Genomic DNA, 22858 nt, shown 5'->3' with positions numbered 1-22858 from the left:
TATCTTCTAAAGCTGACTCATTTGATTAATTTTATTATAATTTTATAATATTTAATTTAACTACTTCGATACCGTCATTTTAATGAACCTTTTTTTTAAAAAACAAGGTAAAAAAAGAAAAATTTATAGCAAAAATATTGGGAATAAAATATGATCATGTTTTCTACATAATCAGACTACTTTAAAAAAGAAAAAAACATAAATGCAATTTTCGTTGAGAAAAAGAAATCACATGAAAACAAATGTATAAGGAAAATACTTTGTATGTTTTTCTTACACAAAAAATATAGTACACCGTGACTAGATTCTTTTAAATCTTTGATTTTCAGTAAATTGATTACATAGTCGGGTTTTCCTTTTCCTATCGTTTCTTTCATTTGTGCTCGGTGTTGCTTTTTTTTTAACAGAGAAGAAGGTTGAACATTTTCACCAGTCGCAGTCGGTCTGCTACATATCCTACTTCCATTTCGAATGTGTTTGGTCTATTAGTACACGTTCGATTTTAGTCGATTCTAAAAAGTTTTTCATACAACTTATGACAAAAAAAAAATTGATTAAGACATTCGACAGTTGTATACTCATTCCTACAGGGTTCGATATTTCATCAAATCATCACCTACCATCCATTTAATTTTTCCACCTATTTGTCAATTTTATCAAAACTCATTAATTTTTAGAAACCAAATAATTTTTAATTTATTTATAATCAATAATTATTAGTTAGCAACTATTATTATAATTTTTGCAACCGCTTTCATAAATGATACTCATCCGTCTTCTAAACGGTACTCCGGTCATTTGTACTCATTGATCTTTAAATAAACATAATTTGAATGTTCAGTATAGAACTTTTAGTGTACGTTTACAGCAACTCTGTATTAGTACTATTTAGGAAACTTAAAACAATATTTTCTTAATAATTAAAGTTTGTGTTTAGGAGAACATCGATAAACATTTATATGGAAGTTTGTATAGATTGTCTATTTATTTATTGATATTATACCCACCAGAAATGGGTTTGAGAAAATCGACTTTCCATGTGAGTAAAAAACAAGGATCTTGTTTGGGATGACAGTCGAACTGAACCATCAATCTGTTAGTTACAAACATATCGTGAGAGTTGAGTCCGTTTGTTTATATGTCTGGTTGTCTGTCAATACGAAGAATACCAGTAACCAGTCACTAGTCACTAGTCACTAAAGCTTGGTAGTGTTAGTGTTAGTGTTAGTGTAGTATATTCAGACATTCAGTGTGCTCTTATCGTCATTAGCAGAAGTAATATCTAAAGCTCTTATTGCAACTTTTGCTGATTGCACTGTCGTTTTGTATATATATACTTATTTCAAAGAAATTGACAACATCCCCTGACGTTTTACTCCCCTCATACAAACCCATTGATTTACTTTAATATAGATTCCACCTACACTCTTTACGTAGTTTTATGAGTTTTATTTTTTATATACCCCTCCCCCCTCCGTCTCAGCTCGTTCACATGTCTGTAGATGACAGAACAACGGGTTATCAAATTGCATAACATAAAATTTTAGCAACAACATATTTAAAAGTCTTAACATTGAGAAGACAATAAATACCTACATATTTTGAACTCAAAAATTTAATAAATCCACTGAAAATTTTCATTTATTTGAATTTTAAGCATCAAAATTTTCTGAAATATGCTAATTTTTACGATAAGTACCTTTTTTATCATGAACTATATAAGCTGATAGTCGCAAAGCTCTAAATTTTGATAGTTTTTCGGAAACGACTCTGTATTCGTATGTTTCATAATAATAAAAAATAGAAAGTATGACCAGACAGGTTGGATTTGAAGATCATTGAATTTTGTCTGCGAACGTTCATTACAGATCTTTTTGAAGAAATTTTATGAAGTATTAAATAGATCTTAGGAATTCTTCCTAAATAATAGGCACACTAATGATAGGTCCATTATTAAACGTTGAATGATTCGATATCAGTTGATTCGTGGACGAATAAAATGCGGTATTAATTATTCGGTTGTAAATTTTTTAAGTAGCTCAGTTTAATTAAACATTTTCCCCTGAGTAAGACATTAAATTTAAATAATATAGAAGGCAGACATTTATTGTTTGATTGAAGTAGGTGGGAATGTGGGTATGCTAGCAGAGGTGACTGTGAGCGTGAGGTAGAAAGAAGTAGAATAGTTTCTATGAAAGAATTGATTGTTCTCACATTTAAACAAATGATAATTATTTATGAATAAAATAATAAATAAAATAGTCTGAAGACATTTAAAACAAATGAGTTGCGTTGGTTGCCTTGTTCTTGTTTCTTGTTTCTTGTATCTTTAAGAAATAAAATATATGTCAAGAATTTTATTTGTTTTAGTCAACAATTGTTTACGACACACACAGTCTTCAGTACAGCACAGTACAGTACAGTACAGAACAGAACAGAACAGTACAATATTCAGAATTGTAAGATTGTTCTAGTATTGTTGCATAACAGATAACAATTTCATTGTTTATAATAACATTTTCTAAAAAGCTTTTTTGTTCACTCAAAAAGTATACAATCGACTTATGCTACTTTTATTTATCTATACTGACTGTTACTGTTACTGTTACTGTTACTGAGTTACAGTTTTATACAGATACTCACAAAAGTTTGAACATTGAAAATAATCAACTAAACTTCAACACTTCAACACAATATTACAAAACATATTTTTATTTTGTTAAAAACGGGTAATACTTACAGCCATGTCGTAATTATTCTTAGATATTTTAGGCTCTATTGCAAAACTCATTCATAGTGATAAACAAGTGAAAATGAAACCTTACTCTTATATACTTTAAGACTCGAAGTGATATTTAACTAAATCATTTCAGAAAGACTGAAAATTTCTTAGATATTAAGCAAGCATCGCGTCCTCGATCATAAGCTTATTCCACGTTCTCAAAGCGTGGGGGGGGGGGGCTATGACTCTAATAGAGTGCCAAAGATGTAGCGTCTGTCAATAATAATGGGGGATGTCAGCGGCTTTGAAATTGCTCATAAAATTGGAAAGGAAAAATAAAGCTCTGTAAATAAAAAAAGATCGTTGCACATGTGGCACGTACAACGTCAGAACAAGCATTGAAGTTGAAGCTTTTGATGAATGTTTTTGTTGTAAAATACTTTTAATATCATTAAATGCGTGTTTTTTATGTTTATGGGTCGATATTTAAAAAGAGATTTCTCGACAAAGTTTCTAGTGCATAGTTAAATAAAAATAACGATTTGAAGTTTCCCCAAAACAAGACGTAATTAGGAATCGAATGAAAAATGATTATTGTTGATAAAAGCACAATTTGATTGGTTCATATATTATAGTTATTTTGTGTTTTGTATTGTGTTGTGGTATTCATGCTAATGTATATACTACATGTATATGTATATGTATATGTATACTATACTGTTACCATTCTCTTACTATTCGGTTACTGCTTTCTGTTATTTTATATAGTGATGCGCCGGATCGGCAGTAACCGCGGATTTTTAACTGCGTATTAGCTTCACTTGTAAAGAACTATACGACTTATTAACAAACAATGAAATAATATCTTATAAGTCAATTTTAGCCTACTTCTAATATTCCGATTTACTTTGTAAATTACAAAAATTTTTAAGGTAAAAAAAAAAACATTCAAAAGATCTGTTTATAGATCTGCTTAAAAAATAACAGATAAGAAGCTGAGTACAGTTAGTTTATGGTAGATATTCTCGAATATGAATATGTGCTGGGTTATCCGGCACATAACTAATTTTATAGATGTATTAGTTTTGTTAAGTGAAAATCAATTTAATAACTTTAACAACCCTTTTTCTTTTCTAAAAGGAAACTTTCCATTTAATAATGTAATGAACAAAACTCACCCCTACCACCATCCTCCAGTCCAGTCCAGTTATCCTCCTTCAAAATCCACTATAGATTTGCCGTCTACAATTATATTTAGTTAATTGTAGTTGTATGGTTAAATCGTAATAAAGGGATTTTTATATTTCAAAATATTCAGCTAATATTTTCAAATCGTCATAACATACTGTATGAAATAAAAAATTATAACTCATACCTTATCCTGGAATGCCATCCCTATTTGTAATAGGTATATTATTATCAGTGGTTAAATGATAGGTGTAGACCTGTAGACGGTTGTGCGGAGGGAAGGGTTTGCTTTATTTCTATATTTATGTATATTGATTATGTTGTTATTAGAGAGAGGGTGCTCTCATAACCCATTATTATTGATAACCCATTCGATACTTAAATAAGTAAACAATATTGAGCCAAATTTATCCCAGTTTTTAATTAATGACAATTTCAATTCACTTGAATGTGTTTTTTGATCATTTATTATTTATCTTTTAATTATTCTAATTGTACAATGTTTCATCAAATTCATCAACAATACGCACGCAAAGTATCGTTAATGATTAACGCTATCATCACATTATGCCAAATAAAAAAGCACCTCAATCCGAATTTATTTATTTCTTTATAAATATTTTCATGTATGAACTTTTTTCTGACAGCCAGAAAATTTACTCCTCGTGGTTTTAAACCTAATTCAATTGCAGGCGAAAATTTAATAAACCTGGTTGAAACAATCTAAAAAATTAAATAGTTCGCCAAGACAGCGACAAAAATAAAAATTTTTCTATAAACTTTGAAAATTTTAATAAAATGGACACGAAACGAATATTGCTCGAAATTTTTTAATTTCGAAAATTTACTGAAAAATAACCTATCGAATTTTTTTTAATTTTGATTTCTTGTAAAATTTTGACCCCATTAAGATAGGTGCAAAAGAATGATTTTGCTCTGTGACATATGTTCAAGAATTTACACATTACGAACTCCGAAATTTGATAAAACTGTAAATATATTAAACTGTAAACTACTGAAAATGGAAATAATGATATAAAATTATTGGATTAAAAAAAATCGCATTATAATCGAATAAAATCGAGTTAATGAATATATTTGAGTATTTTTGAACAGTTGGCATCATATAAGTTCGATAATCGAATTTATAGGTCAACAATATAAAGCTGACCTTTTTTGTTGTATAAAATATACGAATGTACGAATTCGTTTTTAGTTTGTGTAGATAATATGTAGATGTGGTTACTGTACAACGTCAGAGCTATATGAGTTGTATGTGAGCTGTATATGTAGAGCTACGAGCTACGAGCTACGAGCTATGAGCTACATGCAACTGTGAGACCTGTGTACAACAATAGTCAATTGTGTATGTGGTAGTCTGACTCTAACCTGAATAGCAGACCAAACGCTAGCGGCTAATAAAATTGATTGATTGCTTTAAATATTTTTTTGATATTGATAACGTCATGGATGTGAGTTATGTAAGAAACTTGAAGTGGATGTCATATCATATTGTTTGATTTTATGATGATTTACTACCTTCTGTACACATTCAATACATTCTGGCCAATAATTCTAAACTTCTTCTTCTTCTTTAGAACAATGTCTATATACTTTCTAAGCAATTAAGTAATTGTATTTTATATATAAATTAGTCAGACATGTTTGTATATCTTACTAGCTCGACTCGTGCTAAATTCCCCTAACATAGTTGCCGTAACCGGTGTCTATCCTGCACCCGTGGTTAAAAACAACAAACATGCATTAAAAATGGTAATTATATGCCTAGAGTATTAGAAGAGCAACTGTAAGAAATAAGTATGTTACTAGTAGCTCATTTCGAGGCTAGAACACTAAATTTATACTTATCCGAATAGAAAAGAGGCACCAAATCTGATTTCTTAATGATTTTGCTTGTTTTTTGACGAACGGAATCTCGTTTATAATGCCAATCGAATATAGCAGTCATCGTTTAAAAAACCATTTGAATGTCGTTCTAATCGATTAAGATTGTACACAGTTCGGAATAATCGACAAGAGTATCTGATCTATCTATCGAGAGTATATTGCCCGAAGTAACGTGTTAAAAAATGTTTAAAATGACTATAAAATGTAACATAAATAAAAACGTTATTCGAAGTCCATCGTCATGAAGTCCGTCCGTCATTGTTGACTAATTTTTGGAATTGTATTTCATTTGTTTGTTTGATATGGATAAAGTTCGTAAGTAAGTAAATCATTTGTTTTATAAAAGTAGAGCTACTTATTTTTGTATTTTTTTTTAAAATAATATTTTGTACCTCAGTTATGTTGTTGATATTATTTGTGAAATTTATAACAGGAAACGTTCTCAGCTGTTTAACTGGTATACGATAATGTAACGAACATTACTTCTTATACGTACAGAGCTTGTAGCTTGTAGCTTGTAGCTTGAGCTGTAGACCCTCAACTCAACCTACAGCTCCATCCACATCCACAGTTACTGATAACTAACTTAACATTGCATGGAATATATTTTATGCCATTATAACATTTACTTATAAATAAACCTTGCAACTATAGTTCAACATTTCATAAAACTCTCCATTCAAGCCACACATCCAATCGATCAAAGTTTGGAAGACGCAACTGAAGAATATCTCCACAAAGATGATAACTTTGCATCTATTACACTAAAATTTGTTTTTTTACCCGACTGAGAAACGTAAAGGAGTGGTAATGTGTTTATCAATCTATGTGTGTTCCTATGTGGAATACTGAGGACAAACGCATCGGTCGATTTTGATGATTATTACGTCAATCGATTTGTATTAACCTTGTGAGTGCTACCGAAGACATGGCAATAATGAAAATTCAAAAAAATGAATTTCGGCGAACTATCATATACCCAACTATAATACATGGGTAATTTTGATCGCCCGTAGCTCGAAAACTACAAGTTAAAATTTTGTGGTCTTGGGAGCTTTTATTCAGAAAGCCATTTTCCTATTTAATCGTGCGGGGTTCACTTGTTTGGAAATCAAGCACTGATAAAATTATATCTGCAGTCTGACATCAACATGAACAATTTGTGGCGAAATCGTAAACGTTTTTTGCATGTAGAAACGAATATTTTTATAGATATTTATCAATATTTCAGACATTGTTTCTTTGATTAATGACAGAGCATTTTCTTTCACAACATACTTACTTATACACTTGTACCTACAGTCTACAGTCTACAGTTTACAGTCTACAGACCTACTTACAAGACACATAGACAGACAGTCTTTAAGAACTGAACTTATGTAGTGTAATTTTTCAAAGAACCTTGTTGGAATGTGGCACGAGACGAGGAGACGAGGGGGCTTGTTGGAAGGGGTTGTTCAATAAAATATGAATTGAATTTAAAAATAATTGAAAGATATTTTGTTGAAATAATTTTGATTTTATTAAATGAAAATTGATATTATACTTAAAGCCCATGCGATGCGATGCGATATGTTGAACGTGGCATGGCGTGGCGTGGGGTTGAACGTTGCGTTAGTATCGGTATGCGTGTCTTATACGCATTTCAAAGCCTCCTCTATTCGTGTTTTTATTTGTTGTGAGTGTACTGTACGCTGCGGTGCGTGTCTGGCTGTCTGACTGGTCGCCTACCGCTTTCACTATACACAATATTTTTTATATGAAGAAGCAGGTGTAGGTATTCCGTTCTCTCGTGGGACACACCAGTATCTTTTTTTTTTTGTCAAATGCGATTTTAATTTTTATTTATTTTGTAAAAAATTATGATTTATAAAAAATGTAATTGTTATAATCATTCCTGTACATTTTTTTATACAGGGTGAAAACGGATAAAAACATTTGAATTTTTTACATTGTTTTCATGTTTTGAACTCCTGGAGTCCGGTGCATTCCTCAGGACTCATCCTGTATGTTGGGGTTTTTTGATGAAAAAAATAGATGTGAATACTTGAACGCATATATAAGAATCTCTTCAGTAATAACAAATATAATAATTTATAAATAATGTAAACACATACTCCAGTTAAGTATTGTGTTTATAGATGACAATTAATCTATCATCCATCTCTACCCATGTCTATTGTGAGTGGCATTTTGTTTATCGACTAACTTCATTGTGTTAAACAATTGTAAGTTCAACAAGTAGTTTTCGCGTCACTATACCAGCACGCATCATAAAAATTCTGTATTATGCCATAAATAAAGATACGAAAATATCTTTGGAGATTCAAAGGTGAAAGAGATGAAGAGAGAGGTAGACGATACCATGGAAAAAAGTATTCCTAGACTCAATACCTATTTACTTGAACCCAGAATATTTTTTCTTGTAATAAGAATTTAAAAGAAATTATTATTTCAATGAAAATTGCAATAATATCCCAAAATTTTGCTTAGAAAGTCATACTCAACGTTTCAACTTGAAAGATATATATGTTAGACATTATTCTGGGATGATAAGGAATACCTCCTCAATCTCGGAATGAACTAGTTAAAAAGAGTTAGGATTCCGCATCAAAAAATTAAAAAACATGAAATTGTGAACAAAAGATTGGATAAGTGAGAACAAGCGAAGTAAATGATTTAACTCGGTAATCTTTGTTTCTAAAGTAGAAATTGGCTAGGGAAGCGGGTGGGTAACTGGTGCTATTGAAATAAATAGACAAAGTGAATATAGATGTATGCATATGGTTCGCGTATTAATTAACAGCGTACATAATATAATTAATTCTATAAAATTTTTTAATTAAATTAATTAATTAATAGTAATAACTATTTAAAAATTCACTGACAACATTTTTATATTTTATTGTTTATTTTTTTTAAACAAATATTTTGACAAATTAATGAAGCTGAAATTGAAACTGAATTCAAACAAGCCGTAGCGATGACCCTTAGAAATTAAACCAATGAGATTTTTTTTTATACATTTGAAAGGACAAGATTTTGTTGGGGAAGTTTAATTTTTACATTATCTTTCAGTTTTTCAAAAAATATACTAAATTGATTGGAGTTTTTTTTTGATAATAAATAATATACTAGTTTTAAACTCAACTATATTTTTGGCTTGACACCGGAGAATTCACACCTTTGTCTATAAATAATATGAGGATTATTTATAGACAAATCTAATAACTTTCTAATCTAAGGAAAAAATTGATGGTTTCATGCACATTTTCATTTAATATTTGAACGAATGCCATCTAAATTTAAATTAAATTTCTGACTAATTAATGCACCAAAACTATGTTATGTAACGTCACAGTTATACCAGAAAGAAAAACACATATTTTCTTAAGTAAATTTTCTCCAGAATGAAGAATGAAATTATAAATTACACGTTAGCGTCGTTGTCACCGTCGACATACAAACACACAAACACACATACATACATTTTTTTTATACATATTTAGTTCGTTTCAGTTTATTCGTAATTTTTTTATTTTTTATTTTTGGTTGGTTCATGATGAAATGGACATGAATTTAAATGCTAATGAATAGTAATTAAAATTAAATATTCAACGTTAAAAAATAAACGAAATTTGTAATGATGTAATATACAGTAAAATCTGTTTAAAAATTCAGTAAATAAAACCATATGCATGTAGTTTAGTTATGTAATAGTAACTATAACTGTAACGATAACGCTAACGGTAACGTTATAGTATTATATAATATACATGAATAATGACTTTAGTGGTTTACTTTTACGTAATATTCACGAAACGTTCTATTATTATTTGGACTGAATATACAGGGTAGAACTAAGGAGACGGCAATAAATTACATGACACAAATTTTATGAATTTTAGACCCCTCCTTTTTTGTCACAGGTAATCTTATTTGTGAACATCCCTCGGGTGCGATAGTCTTAAGTGTCGCTAAAATTGTTCTCCAAGCCATTTAAACGTATTTTCAATTCTGCGGCTCAGATCAATAAAATTGAAAAAAAACCCAACTCAACCCACACCCACACCCACACCCACACCCACACCCACACCCACACCCACACCCACACCCACACCCACACCCACACCCACACCCACACCCACACCAACACCCACACCCACACCCACACCCACACCCACACCCACACCCACACCCACACCCACACCCACACCCACACCCACACCCACACCCACACCCACACCCACACCCACACCCACACCCACACCCACACCCACACCCACACCCACACCCACACCCTAACCCAACCCAACCCAACCCAACCCAACCCAACCCAACCTAACCCAACCTAACCCAGCCTAACCCAGCCTAACCCAACCTAACCCAACCCAACCCAACCCAACCCAACCCAACCCAACCCAACCCAACCAAAAATTACAAAAATTGTGTTTTTTTGAATTTTTTATGATTTTTTCGATTTTTACAAATTGCAAAAAATGTAAAAAAAGTTTTTGTTTCCGATTTCGATAAAACTAAGTTTATAAGGTAATTTTGACCCGAAAATTACAAAAATCGTGTTTATTTGACCATTAAATGAGTAATTTTCGAGATATTTTATGAATCTGACTGTAGAGCCAACATTTGCATTCCGTTCAGTCTCTGAAATTATTCCGCATTGAATCTAATTATTCCGAAATTGTCCTTTTCATTTCAATTACGATTCATTACTGTTTCGGACACACAGTAAAAAGTTGGACAAAGACCCAAGATATTTGTTATTCATTTTATTACATTAGTTTTTTAAGAAACTGTCCGAAACAAAAGGTAATCAATTTTTAAAATGAAAATGATTTTTTTTCTAAACCATCCCTGAACTATAGCGAACAAAACAAAAAAAAGTTTTGAAAATCGGTCCAGCCGTTTTTGAGTTTTAGCGAGACTAACGCACAGCAATTTATTTTTATATATACAGATGGAAAAATCATAACTATAATTTTAAAATATGGCCAAAATTAACAAAAACTGATTCTTAGTTGACACATATAAGTTCAAGATTTTAAATTGAGTGAATAATATTGCGTTACGTTGAATAAGATCGTGAAAGTAGTTCGCGGTTTACATAAATTCAGAAAGGAGCAGTTTCTCAACATGATTTTATCCAAAAAGTTATTAAGTTTAATTATAAAGTACTCGTTTAAAAATTATAGTAGTAACTAACGGATAATTAGTTTGAACTATCTTCGGCCTTAAGATGGGTGTGATCTGTGGCTCGTGGATTATAGTAAAGGTATGCTTCACAAACATTTTTATTTGAAAATTTTCCGTTTTGTATTTGTGAAGCGTGAATTTTATATTAAAAAAATAATCTTTTTTATCAGTAGAAAATGTAATAAAAAAATTAATAAATTTTTACATGAACGATTTTAATTAATTATATGTAATATTATGGATGGGTTGCTGGTATGGGTGGCTTCTGTTGAGCAGATCACTCATCTGTTAAATATTCATAGCCATAGTCATCACACACTCATATTGTTTTATTCACTTATACGAATTTACAAATATAGTTTAGGTCATGCCCGAACATATCTCAGCTCGAACAGGCTTCCGTATTATACAAACACTGAACCTCCACCTCCACCAACACTTAAAATTTGTTTTTTCAAGGAAAAATGAAAGCTAGTTCGACCAAAGACAATCATATCTGGCAAATGATTGGTCCTATCGTTTTAGATACAAACACAATTATCTTTTGGATATTTCGAAAAAATCGAAAAATTCACAAAAATTATGTTACGTCTTAAAATCTCCAAAGCCAGAACATTTCTAAATCTAATATATAAAATAGAAAAAAAAAAGACGAGACTAGAAAATAAATAAAGTAAATCTCCAGTGTAATAAGAAAAACACCTCAAAATTACTTGATTGGGAATAATTTGTTTGGAAGGTGGTTCTTTCATTTCATTTGTAATAACAAACAGCAAACAGTGATTTTTAAATAATTCATGCAAACTAAATTCTTTCTTCACCAACCAAAAACAATGCTGCCCACAATAACAATCATGATTTTGTTTTGTTCCATGTTTAATGGGTAGCCATAAAAAAACGTTACAACAGCAACAACAACAAAAAACAAACGAACGACTTAGTCCACGTCCTGTTAATTAATTAAAAGAAAATTGAGAGTGAAAACCAAATGTAAATATAAAAAAAATAATGAAAATTGTGAAAAACAAAATCCTCACAATGCCAAATGTTGTATATGTTGTGTGTGTTGTATGTGTTGTATGGCATTGTTGAAGCACAAAAAAATAACATTTGTATTTTGACAATAGATGGCGAAAAAAAAAAGGTAAACATGTATAGAAAAGTTTGAACGGCGTGTTTTATTATGTAATCGAAATATGAGCTGTTTGTACACAGTGTTTACTTTAATTATGGTATTATGTAATCATCATTACTTAATCATAGTTTCGACAAAAATATAGACTTATGCAATGTATGGAGGATCAACGGTGAGTTTCTCCTTTTGATCGTGTAGTGTTGCTTGCTAGGTAGGAGGAAGTTGTAATAAGGATGGACTTCTCAGCAACGTTTTTAGAATGAAATATAATTTTTTGTTTCGGTTTAATGGTTTCGGGCATCTCTAAAGACACATTAAATTGAGTGGGATGTATCAAAATTTGAGTCTGAATGAAGTTAATGTCAAGAACTGTCAACTTTTCAGCTTCCCTTTTTGTCCTTTTGTGTCACTATTTCCTGTGTACAGAAATCTATATAAGTATAAAGTATCAGTATTAGGATAATAGTATCAGTATTAGGATAATAGTATCAGTATTAGGATAATAGTATCAGTAAAATATCTGTCGAAGTAAAAGTAAAAATTAGGGAGAGCAAATGTGTTGCTCACGATGTAAGTACACTATTGACTCTCGAAGAAATACAACCATAATCGATAAATCATTAAATCGATTTTTTCTAAAATATGATCGAATTGTTACCAAAACTGGAAGTTCTGTTTTCTATCAGGTCTATAAAATGAGAAAACACTGTGTAGTCAAAATTTTTAAAAAGAAATTTTAAAAACCCAGTCGTCAATTTAAATATTCTAACACCAAAGATAGAATACGTGTTTAAAAAAATTACGTAAGAACTGAGGCGAAATGAAAAATATACATCAATATTGAGAGATAAAAACAATTTATACAGTTGGAAAAATGTAACGAAATTGGTATGAAAATCGGATATAAATTTTGTAAAAAAGTGAATATTTTCATATAGAGAGGTACTTCAATTATATAATACCGTTGAGTCAGGTCCGTCTTTCATTTGGCATTCAAGATAAAAGTTTTTGTCTTAACAATTTCCGTTCTCAACTTATTAAGAGCTATGCTTAAGGTTTGGATTCCGATTAAAAATATTCGTCCCTTCGCCGCCAAAATAAAATCTAAAATACCAAATTCGGGTTGTTAACCAAAACATTCAAATCCTTTGCCGTACCAGTTTGAGAAACAAGATTTTATTTTTTCTCAGAAACAGATAATTATTAGTTCAAGTTTGATTATGACTAATATGTCGATACAAATACGTGTTAGCTGTATCTATAAACACTGTCTACCATTAAATGTTTCGGAAGCCCACAGATGTGAAACGGTGTGATGGACACGGCCCTGTGTTGAACTGTTTTAAAGTTCAATTTTATAAATGATATCGCATGTATCCTTATATGTCCCTTTTTGTTGAGGGGTTTATTTTAAACATGACTTCATCTACTTGGGCTTCGGCTTCAGAATGAAACTGATACAAATTTATTATTTACTTTTTTGTACATTGTTCTTTTCAATGTTTTTTTTTGTTCACTATTCTTACACACACACACACACTAAAGCTTTTAAAAAAACAAATATATATCCATACGTCTGTATGTCTGACTTTTTGTGCGTTTGTCTCCTCTTCGTTCGTCAAGATAAATTATTAGAAAAATGAGTTAAGTCAGTGGATTTTCCTTTCATACCCTATATACAATGAAATATATCAGAGTATATTGAGCTTAGTCCACTTTATGCAAATAGAGCTTAGAAATATTGATTCTATAAAAAGAAAATTTTGGTTTAAGTGTGCATAAAATCAACTAATTTATTTTATTTTCGTTCGGTCGTACATCTGTCTGTCATCTGTTCTTCTACCAACACGATAACTCAAAACGAAAAGGCATATTGAGTTGAAATTTTACTATCATCAAATTTATTAAAATCACAAAAATTTCGATAAAAATCAAGTATCTAAAGTAAATAACCCCAAAAAACATGCATAATGATTAGAGAGCGGATCGAGCATAATATCTAAAATCGTTGAAACTAAAAAAATCAGATGAATCATACTGACACAAGTAAACGATTATGAAAACCACACACGTGGTATAAATTCAAGATGTGAATTGTGGTTGACTTAAAAAAAATATTTATAAAAAAGACATTTGAATATCTAAACAGTTAAAACCGCAACTATTTATTAACTGCGCATATTGTTTAAACAAATTGGCGCCATTTAATTAAATAGTTCAAATTGTAGTAAAAACACTACACAATAAGTATAGTTGCTACCGTGTCATCAAAAAATTAAAACACTTGATAACTCATCACCAATCATATTCAAATGACACAAAAATTAAAAAAACAAGTCAAATTACTTGCTGGAACTACGAAAGGTTCAGTTTTTAGATCCCCAATTCCACATAACGTATCCTCGGAAAATAATTTAAGTGAAACTGATCTCAGTAACTGATAATGTTATTATAAGATAATCACAATTTGGATCTTATCTTATCGTCCTAATAACCGATATTTGACTGTATTGCAAAAAAGATTTCACAAGCGTTTTGATCGAGATATTTCAATTCGTACACTTTTGGAAGACACAGTAAGGAGTTAAGGACAATACAATATGTGTGTATGTGGGAGACTGGTTCAATAAGGACAACGACAAAGGACTTAGAGAAGTGACTTGTATTTGTGTTAGAGTTGGAGTTAGAGTTAGTACATTACATTACATTACATTACATAACATTACAAACACAAAACTGAATCTGAGAAATTCATTGAATAATTAGTGTAGTTCTCGGTTTTCGTTGCCAATTGAAATATTTTCACTTAGCACCCATAAAATAACACATACGTTTATAGATTAGATTAGAATATGTTGCTGGCTTATACGTTAACGCTATACGTTAGAAATATTGAATTGTTTCGACAATAGATTGTTTTCGTTAAAGGGTTTTCAATTGTGTTCACAACATTCAACATTCTAATGGAATTTCGAATGGCTTCGATATCTATTGTTTTAGATAAATATTTCTAATATTGTTATATTGTTTGATAATAGTTACTATGTCGATAAAATAGATAGTTTTATATTCAATTATATGTTGCGTTACCATTTTCTACACTCAAAATCGTTATTGTCGACATTGAAAGAGTTTTAAAATTATCTTCACTAGGTATGTCTGATACTACATTTTCATGAAAAAAATTACTTTAAGTAAACGCTTTTACTTGATTCTTGATGTTCTTATAACAAGTAAATAACGATTGAAATATTTAATTCCACAAAATTAGTATTTGAATACTTAAAATTATAGTAAAGTCCGTCGTTTAACGAAAAACTGGAAATTTAACGGATGGATTATGATATTTAATCCGTTTCGTCGGCCTAAATAAACGATTTTAATGAAACAGTAACTAATTTATCAACCGATAACATTTCTTTCAGGAGGATAATTTTTCAGGAACAAAAAAGAATCTTAGTAGGCGTACTTACAGTCAAGAGAACTCTCAAGTCGAGAAAATATTGTTACATACAAAGATATTTGTATTTGACTTCAGTCTGTTAGATTGTTGTCGATATAAATATTTTCGACTGTAGTTACAACGTCGATAAACAAGATAATTTTATATTCAATTATGTTCTGTTTCTTCTGTTCGTACGAATTTCAGATCTAGTATTCATTTTTTACTTAATAATATAAAATTATTTTCAATGAAAACCTTTCTTTCTCTATAAATTTTCAAATAATGTTTCCTTTCCTATAATTTTCATACTACTTGAATTTTCACAACTTTCTTGGATAAAGTTTTTTGTAAATTTTCTTCAAGATTTCGATGTGCTAATCATGAAAATCATGGTCTTATTTTGAATAAATTTCATATGATCTCCATAATAATTTTTCGTCAGTAATTTTTTCTCATTTCAAATTTCCAAAGGACTTTGTATTAATCTTTTGGAAATTGAGTCTTGGGTTAAATTTGCTCATATTGCGATATCTTTTAGATAATTGCATCCTGATTAAAAGCCATAATGGACGATCCAAATGTAGATGTTTCTGAGTTATGGGCGTTAGAATATCATTAATGAATAGATAACAAGATCTTTACATTTATATTTCGTAATATGGGTAAATTTGATCGAGACTCAATCCACACACGATTAGTGCGGGGTCTTTTGTGAAGGAGTTTATAAAAATGCTAAGAAATCCAGTTGTTTAGTTGAATACGGTCTTTTTTGCAGACGAATTATCAACACAAGCAGAAGCACCAGAAGCAAATATCACGGACACGCTCAAATCAAAACCACCAAGACCAAAACGACCTTTATTCTGGGATGATAAATATTACGAAAATCCTTTTTACATTTACCAGAGAATTCACAGAGGTACAAATCAAAAAACAATACATAACAGTCACTCAACAAAAAAATGTTTGCTCGATGCTTTTTTTTGCAATCTAACAGAAAGTTAATTGTTTTTATTAAAACCACGAGAGTGAGCATGGTGGTTGGGGGTTGGGGGTTGGGGGTGCATGTGTGTGTTCGATGTGCTAATATTTACTTAACTCTTAGAATGATTTTAACATGTATAGTGATATTTTTTTTCCTACCGCCATATGTGAGAATTTATAACGTTTATATTCAACACAGTCCTAAATTCAACGTTCATTTTCATGCCAATTTTCGCCTGTTTTTATAATACGTGATTCGGAAATTCAGGACAGGACAAAATTATATTTTTACTCGAGAATAAAAATAATTGTTGTATGTCATTACCACCCCCTACCCTCTTAAACTCATGATGACAAAGCGGGTAAATAGTAAATTTTTAATTTTTTTATAAGGAACATTACTTATATTTAAACTTTTGTTCTATCTTCAACGGTTTACAAGATGTTGAATGGGGTGCCTAAACGCAATTTCGTGCCATTATTAAAAATAACTGGTACCGTCTCTGATATCGGATCAGACACTTTTATCATAAAATAAATCAGCTTGATTGAGTTTATTTAGAAACATTTCTGATTCCAAATCAAAATATTTATTTTAAGCGAACCCTCGATTTTTTTTCGATTGTATAATCCTTCCTACCCAAAATATTTAACAACTAAATCAATTAATGATTAAAAAAAAAGAACAACAAAATGAAAAAGTTTTAAATAATAAAAACATCACCTCGAAAGCAATTTGATGATAATTGTTGAAACGATACAGGATGTTTTAGGGTCTTTCCTTTCTTTCTTAAAGGGGGATCAAAAACCATAAAATTTGTGTGATATAATTTGTAAATGACTTCTAAAATAAAATTTCCCTCTTTGAACAAATTTGCAAGTGATATTTAAAATTTGGTTAACTTAGGAAAACTATCAAGAGATCTTCCTTAAGAATACTGACTGACACAAAATTTTTGAACTGACGTTCATAAAATCATTCGAATATTCCAGCGATACAAATTCAGCCATCTCCGTGTGTCATAAAAAACTTCAAAAAGAAATAGCGACGTTAAATTTAAACAGGATATATTATATCGAAAAGTTGGTCGTTAATTTTACTTCTTTCTTGCAATTTTCGATGCGCTTTGAGACAGCCAGTCTATATTGGGGATTGCCGTTTATTTTCAGAAAACTTAACTCTAAGATGGATTTGGTAACTTTTATGGCTGATTATCATGAAGCACACTGTTTTATACAGTAAAAATACAAAAATAAAAAGTACAAAATATAAACACAAAGACTAATATTATTCTTCGAGATTATTCTGTCGAAATGTTATTTTTAACGAAAATGGTGCTCTCGAAATAAATACTTAGACATCTCATTACATTCATACTGAATACTGAATACTGAATACTGAATACTGAATACTACCGTTATAAAATAATACTGCCATCATGTCGGGTGTATAGTACGGAAGCTCATCCTAACAATTATCTTGTCTAGTTACAATCAAAAATCGCCAAATGAATTGTATTTTTTGATTGATCGGGTCAAAATTACCTCGTGTACTAAAATGATCAAATTCCGAAATAAAAAATATTTAGCGTTTCTTTCGATTATTATTTCCCAAACTTTTGTTTTTCCGATTTTGATAAAACGTAGTATCTGAGGCCATTTTGACCAGAAAATTGTAATAATTTGAGAATGGGAAGAACAATTTTGGAAATGAAGCCATAATCAGAACGATTTTAACAAGTGGGAACAATGCCAAAAGCGGAAAGTTGCTAAAATAAAGAAAATTTTGGTGAACCTCCAAATTATTATCATGGTTTTTCTCAACTTTTATAGCTTCTTACTCCTCTACAGACCTTCGAAATTGAGTGTTGAAAATTTTTATTTAAATTGAGGAATCTTCCTTCCCGGCGAAGGAGAAAATTTGTCCTTTGTTGTGGAATTATTCTGGACAGGTTGTTTTAGAGCTAGCTACCGCACTAGCAGTTACAGTAGCAGTAACGCAATATTACTTTTGTTCTTTGAATAAAAATGTTATGTTGAACAAAACTGTGTTATACAAACTCCTCCCATATCAACTTTTAGCATACCGTACCAACATCTAATTAAACATGGAACAAACAAATGTATAAATGGAATGATCTGAACCGTGTGATATGTATACTTGGTTCATGACTTGATCGAACATTTATATAGAAACAAACATATTTTTATATATTTTTTTGAAAGACACATTTTCTTTAATATTTTCTCATCAGTGTGTTTTCTATATGCAAATCCATTGGGAATTTTTTTATACCTTTATTGGTTTGTTGGTATGTGCATGTTTGTATATGGGAAAAAATTGTCCAGCAGTTGAATAGGAATACAGGAATATAGGAACTCCATTCACTTAATATATCTATCGAGCAATTATGATCATGGTTTATATATATCGATCGTTGTAGTGAATTCAATCACAAACTTATACGGATACGGGTGCTTCCACAAAGAAATTATAATACCACAAAGTATTCACTTCGATAGATCAGCTAAAGTATGAAAATGTTTCTTCGTTGAGGTGCCTATCGAAGCGTATTAATGGTGATATGATCTGAAAAGCATGTCATAACATTCGCTCGAGTCGTTTCAAGTCGATCGAGTTCTTATTATTTTAATTTATTTTAAACACTTTATTACGTTGGGTAGTTATTTTAGTGTGGATCTCAAGAGTCGCACCAAATTCTATTCATGGCTTGCTTTTATTCTAAATTAATGTCTTTTTTTTCATTTTGAGAATCTTTGAGAAGAGCTATCTAGGATCCTGAGAAGTTATTTTTTTTACTGTATGTGTGTATGGTCGAAGGGATTGGGATGAAATTTGGCACACAAATAGTTTATAATCCGGATCAACAGGTGGAATACTTAATTTTTTTCTGGTCATGATTATAAAATTCTGAGGCCATGATTATAGTCATGATATCTGAATAAAGTTAAAACTTTGAAATCTTTTGACTGTTGCACTTAAGATGTGTTAACAAATACACATACAATTTCGAGCCAAAATCAGATTTAGTTTGGTTGTTAGTTTGTGTAGAACAACCCATAAGATAGCTTCTGTTTTGTTCTGTTCTCTATTTGTTAGAATGTTCTAGAATGTTCTAGAATGTACCCAAGTGGAAACTAATCACAAATTATAAACGTTCTTTCTATTTCAAAAAATATCATTTTGTCTATGAAACGTAAAATCCAATTTTACGATGAAATAAATCCTAATTAAAAAATAAAAGTAATAGTCTACTAATTGTACTAGAGTTCACTCAAAATTCATGTAAAACTCCAAAATATGATGGCAAGTCAAGTAATCCAAGTTTTTCCTCTTCTGCCTTTTAGACAGTTGTAAAGTTTTCACAAGAATATGAGAAAATTTCCGTTCATGTAGATAGCAGGCATATCAAAAATGGTTTTTTATTTTTTGAAATACAATCAAAATTGGTTATAACGACATCGGTTGGTTATAACAACGAATTGGTTATTACGACCAAGATTAAAATGAATTTAAATGTAAAATGTTTGTAAAAAAATTGTATAAAATGGTAAATATTTATATTTTTTTGAATTTGAATTGAATGAATGTTTGAGAAAATAAAAGTTTGTTTTAACTGGACTAAATTCTTTGGTCAACTAATTTACTTTCATAAATAACGAAGGAAGATGGAAAGTAACAAAGTTGAGATGAGATGAGATGAGATGAGATGAGTTGAGTTGAGTTGAGTCGAGTGAATGAATACACTTCTGTTTCTGTTTCTGTATAGTTTTATTCGTATACTCCTCTCTGACTCCGAATCAGTTTGAGTGAGTTTTATCGACCACAAGTAAACAGTTACACTTTTCACTTTACAAAATATACTAAAGTTTTTCACTCAAAACCACTGAAATTAATTATTATTTTAATTCGTTACTTACCACTCAACTCAACTCAATTTTCAACTTAATAAATACTATTTATACCCGACTTTTTTTTTCTACTGTTTTTCAGTATAAAATGTTTTCTTTAGCTAATTTAATTTTCTAAATTGATTCTTCGTTTGTGGATTTATTTTATCGATCGCACACAGTCGTCTTGCTAGTCATATTTTCTCCGAAAACATATACTTACGCACTGTATTGAAGGTCAACGGAGAGGAATGGTTAGAGGTCAAACGGTAACTCTTTGCTCCACACTACTTTAGGGCAAGTTGGATACTTTGAGCCGTGTCCGTTTTATGCAGCCCCTTTAGAATCTTTGATAATTGACAACCCTGGAAACCACATAGATTGGTATCTCGTATATGACGCATATTGGATTGGATAGTAATAGTTATAGTTATGGCGTTATAATAAAGTTTATGAATGGAATATGAAACTTATAAGCCAATTAAAAATAATTCTATGATTATGAATATGAATAATAGTAATTATAAAATAAAAACATTACCCAGTACTTGCAATATCTCACCTCACCTCCATACACAGTACACAATACACATACTCACATAACTCACTCATTACTACCATACGCTGGCCCAAAAAGAACAAAACATTCTAAAATAGAAAATATTTTCGTAGCGCAGAAGCAGAATTCCTTCAGAGTTTGAAAAGAAAAACACATTTTTCTTAAAATCGAATATTTATTTTGAAAATTAAGCGCATGGAGAAAAAATCACACGAATACTTTTTGGCTCTAATCTTCTTAAATTTCCAATTTGCGTTCGAGCTTTAGATTATTTTGGAGTAACGAATTTTCAAGTTCTTTTCCTAAAATGACCCTTAATAACGTTCAAAAAGACCAAGAAAAACCAAATGAAATGCCTGCAAATATTGTGTTTTTGTAACTACATCTCCTGACTTTCAAGTGTTTTGTGTCAAATCGCAATTTATTGTAACGATGTTTTTCGCTAATGTTTTGATGAGCCTAATCTCATTCAATTAAAGATCATTCTATATGGGCTCATGACTTTTAGCCCACTCTGTGTATAGACATTAATAATATTAAATCAACTATTTTGTTTTATTTTTATCACATTCTAAACTTTATTTATAAAACAAAACGATACAACAAAATTGTTTGTCTGTCTGTCTAGCTGACAGTGCGTCTGTCTTCCGCTACTATACTTATCTTATTTTTTACAGAACTGCGTATAACTACGTAAAAACACTCTTGTTTATATTTTCTTAATTCGAGAAAAATTCGACAAAAACATTTTTAAATCTTTTTTCTAAGGAAAAAATATTTTTATTAATTAGTGTACATTTTCATTTCCTTGTGTACAAGAAAAGTCATTTCCTTTTTAACAAGAAAATATTTATAATGCTGCAATGCTTTTAAAAATGAGGTACATGCAGAATTCAATAATTTGTATATACGTGCACTGAACAAACAAAAAACACAACACCAGTGGCGAATTTAAGGGAAAAGGTCCATTGGGCACAATGTATAAAATGCCCGTTTTTTCTCGAAATATCTCGGAAAATATGCAAAATACGATAATTATTATTTTAAACGTAAAACTTCCTAGAAAAATGGTTTCAAAAAGTCTTTGAATTTATAATTTTGTACTCTTTTGTTCAAGAACTCAATAGCGTTGCTTGTAGCGTTCTAAGTTTTTATAGAAGTTCAACTGTATTTGAATAAAAATTGACACTTATAATATTTTGCGAACGTTATTATTGTTCGTTATTAAGAAAACTCATTGGATATGTTTTTCCTTGAATATTAAGTGAAAAGTTTGTTAGTTATAAACGAATATTGACAATTTCGACAAGTTCAATATAAATTTTCATAATAGTAATAGAAGTTTTATTCACAGGCTGAGTGAGAGTTTTAAACTCGTTACTCGATCCAATTCTGACATGATTATTAGGTAAAAATATTTTTTATTCAAGACATTCTCTTATTACCTACTAACAAAGCATTTTGTGTGTATTTTTTGTGTGAACTAACTTCAACAGAATTGGTGTGATACAATTTTTTTTTTGTTCGTATTTGAACCCAAAAATAATTAACCTAATTCCAGTTTTGAATTGAATAACCTAAAAGCACAAACAATAATCTGTTTTGGTATTATGTTTGAACATTTATCTAAGTTTTGTTCAACAAAGGTTAATAACATTTAAACTAAGTTAATATTTTCATATTTAATTTCAGCTGGGCACATATCATCCAAATTCTTACGTTTACTCAATTCTTACTTTTTTTTTAAGTCAATATGATTCAATTCATTTGAAAATTCCATGAATCGTTTCCAAG

The 22858-nt window shown here is 30.3% G+C and overlaps 1 protein-coding gene across 3 annotated transcripts in view; it reads left to right on the top strand.

Moving 5' to 3' along the window:
• The window catches only part of LOC123302082 (kin of IRRE-like protein 3), a 363766-nt gene that overhangs the window by 283272 nt on the left and 57636 nt on the right, over nt 1–22858 (top strand). For 2 of the 3 annotated variants that reach the window (XM_044884866.1, XM_044884865.1), the window contains exon 6: nt 16385–16528. The exons of the other annotated variant lie outside the window; for it this stretch is intronic. In XM_044884866.1, coding sequence (XP_044740801.1) covers nt 16385–16528 — 144 coding nt within the window. The remainder of the gene's footprint in view (nt 1–16384; nt 16529–22858) is intronic. 3 annotated transcript variants of the gene reach the window in all.

This window comes from Chrysoperla carnea, chromosome X, assembly GCF_905475395.1.
Source record: "Chrysoperla carnea chromosome X, inChrCarn1.1, whole genome shotgun sequence".
NCBI classification, from domain to species: Eukaryota; Metazoa; Arthropoda; class Insecta; order Neuroptera; family Chrysopidae; genus Chrysoperla; species Chrysoperla carnea.
The sequence above is the reverse complement of the archived record's forward strand: the minus strand, read 5'-3'. Positions and strand labels throughout refer to the sequence as shown.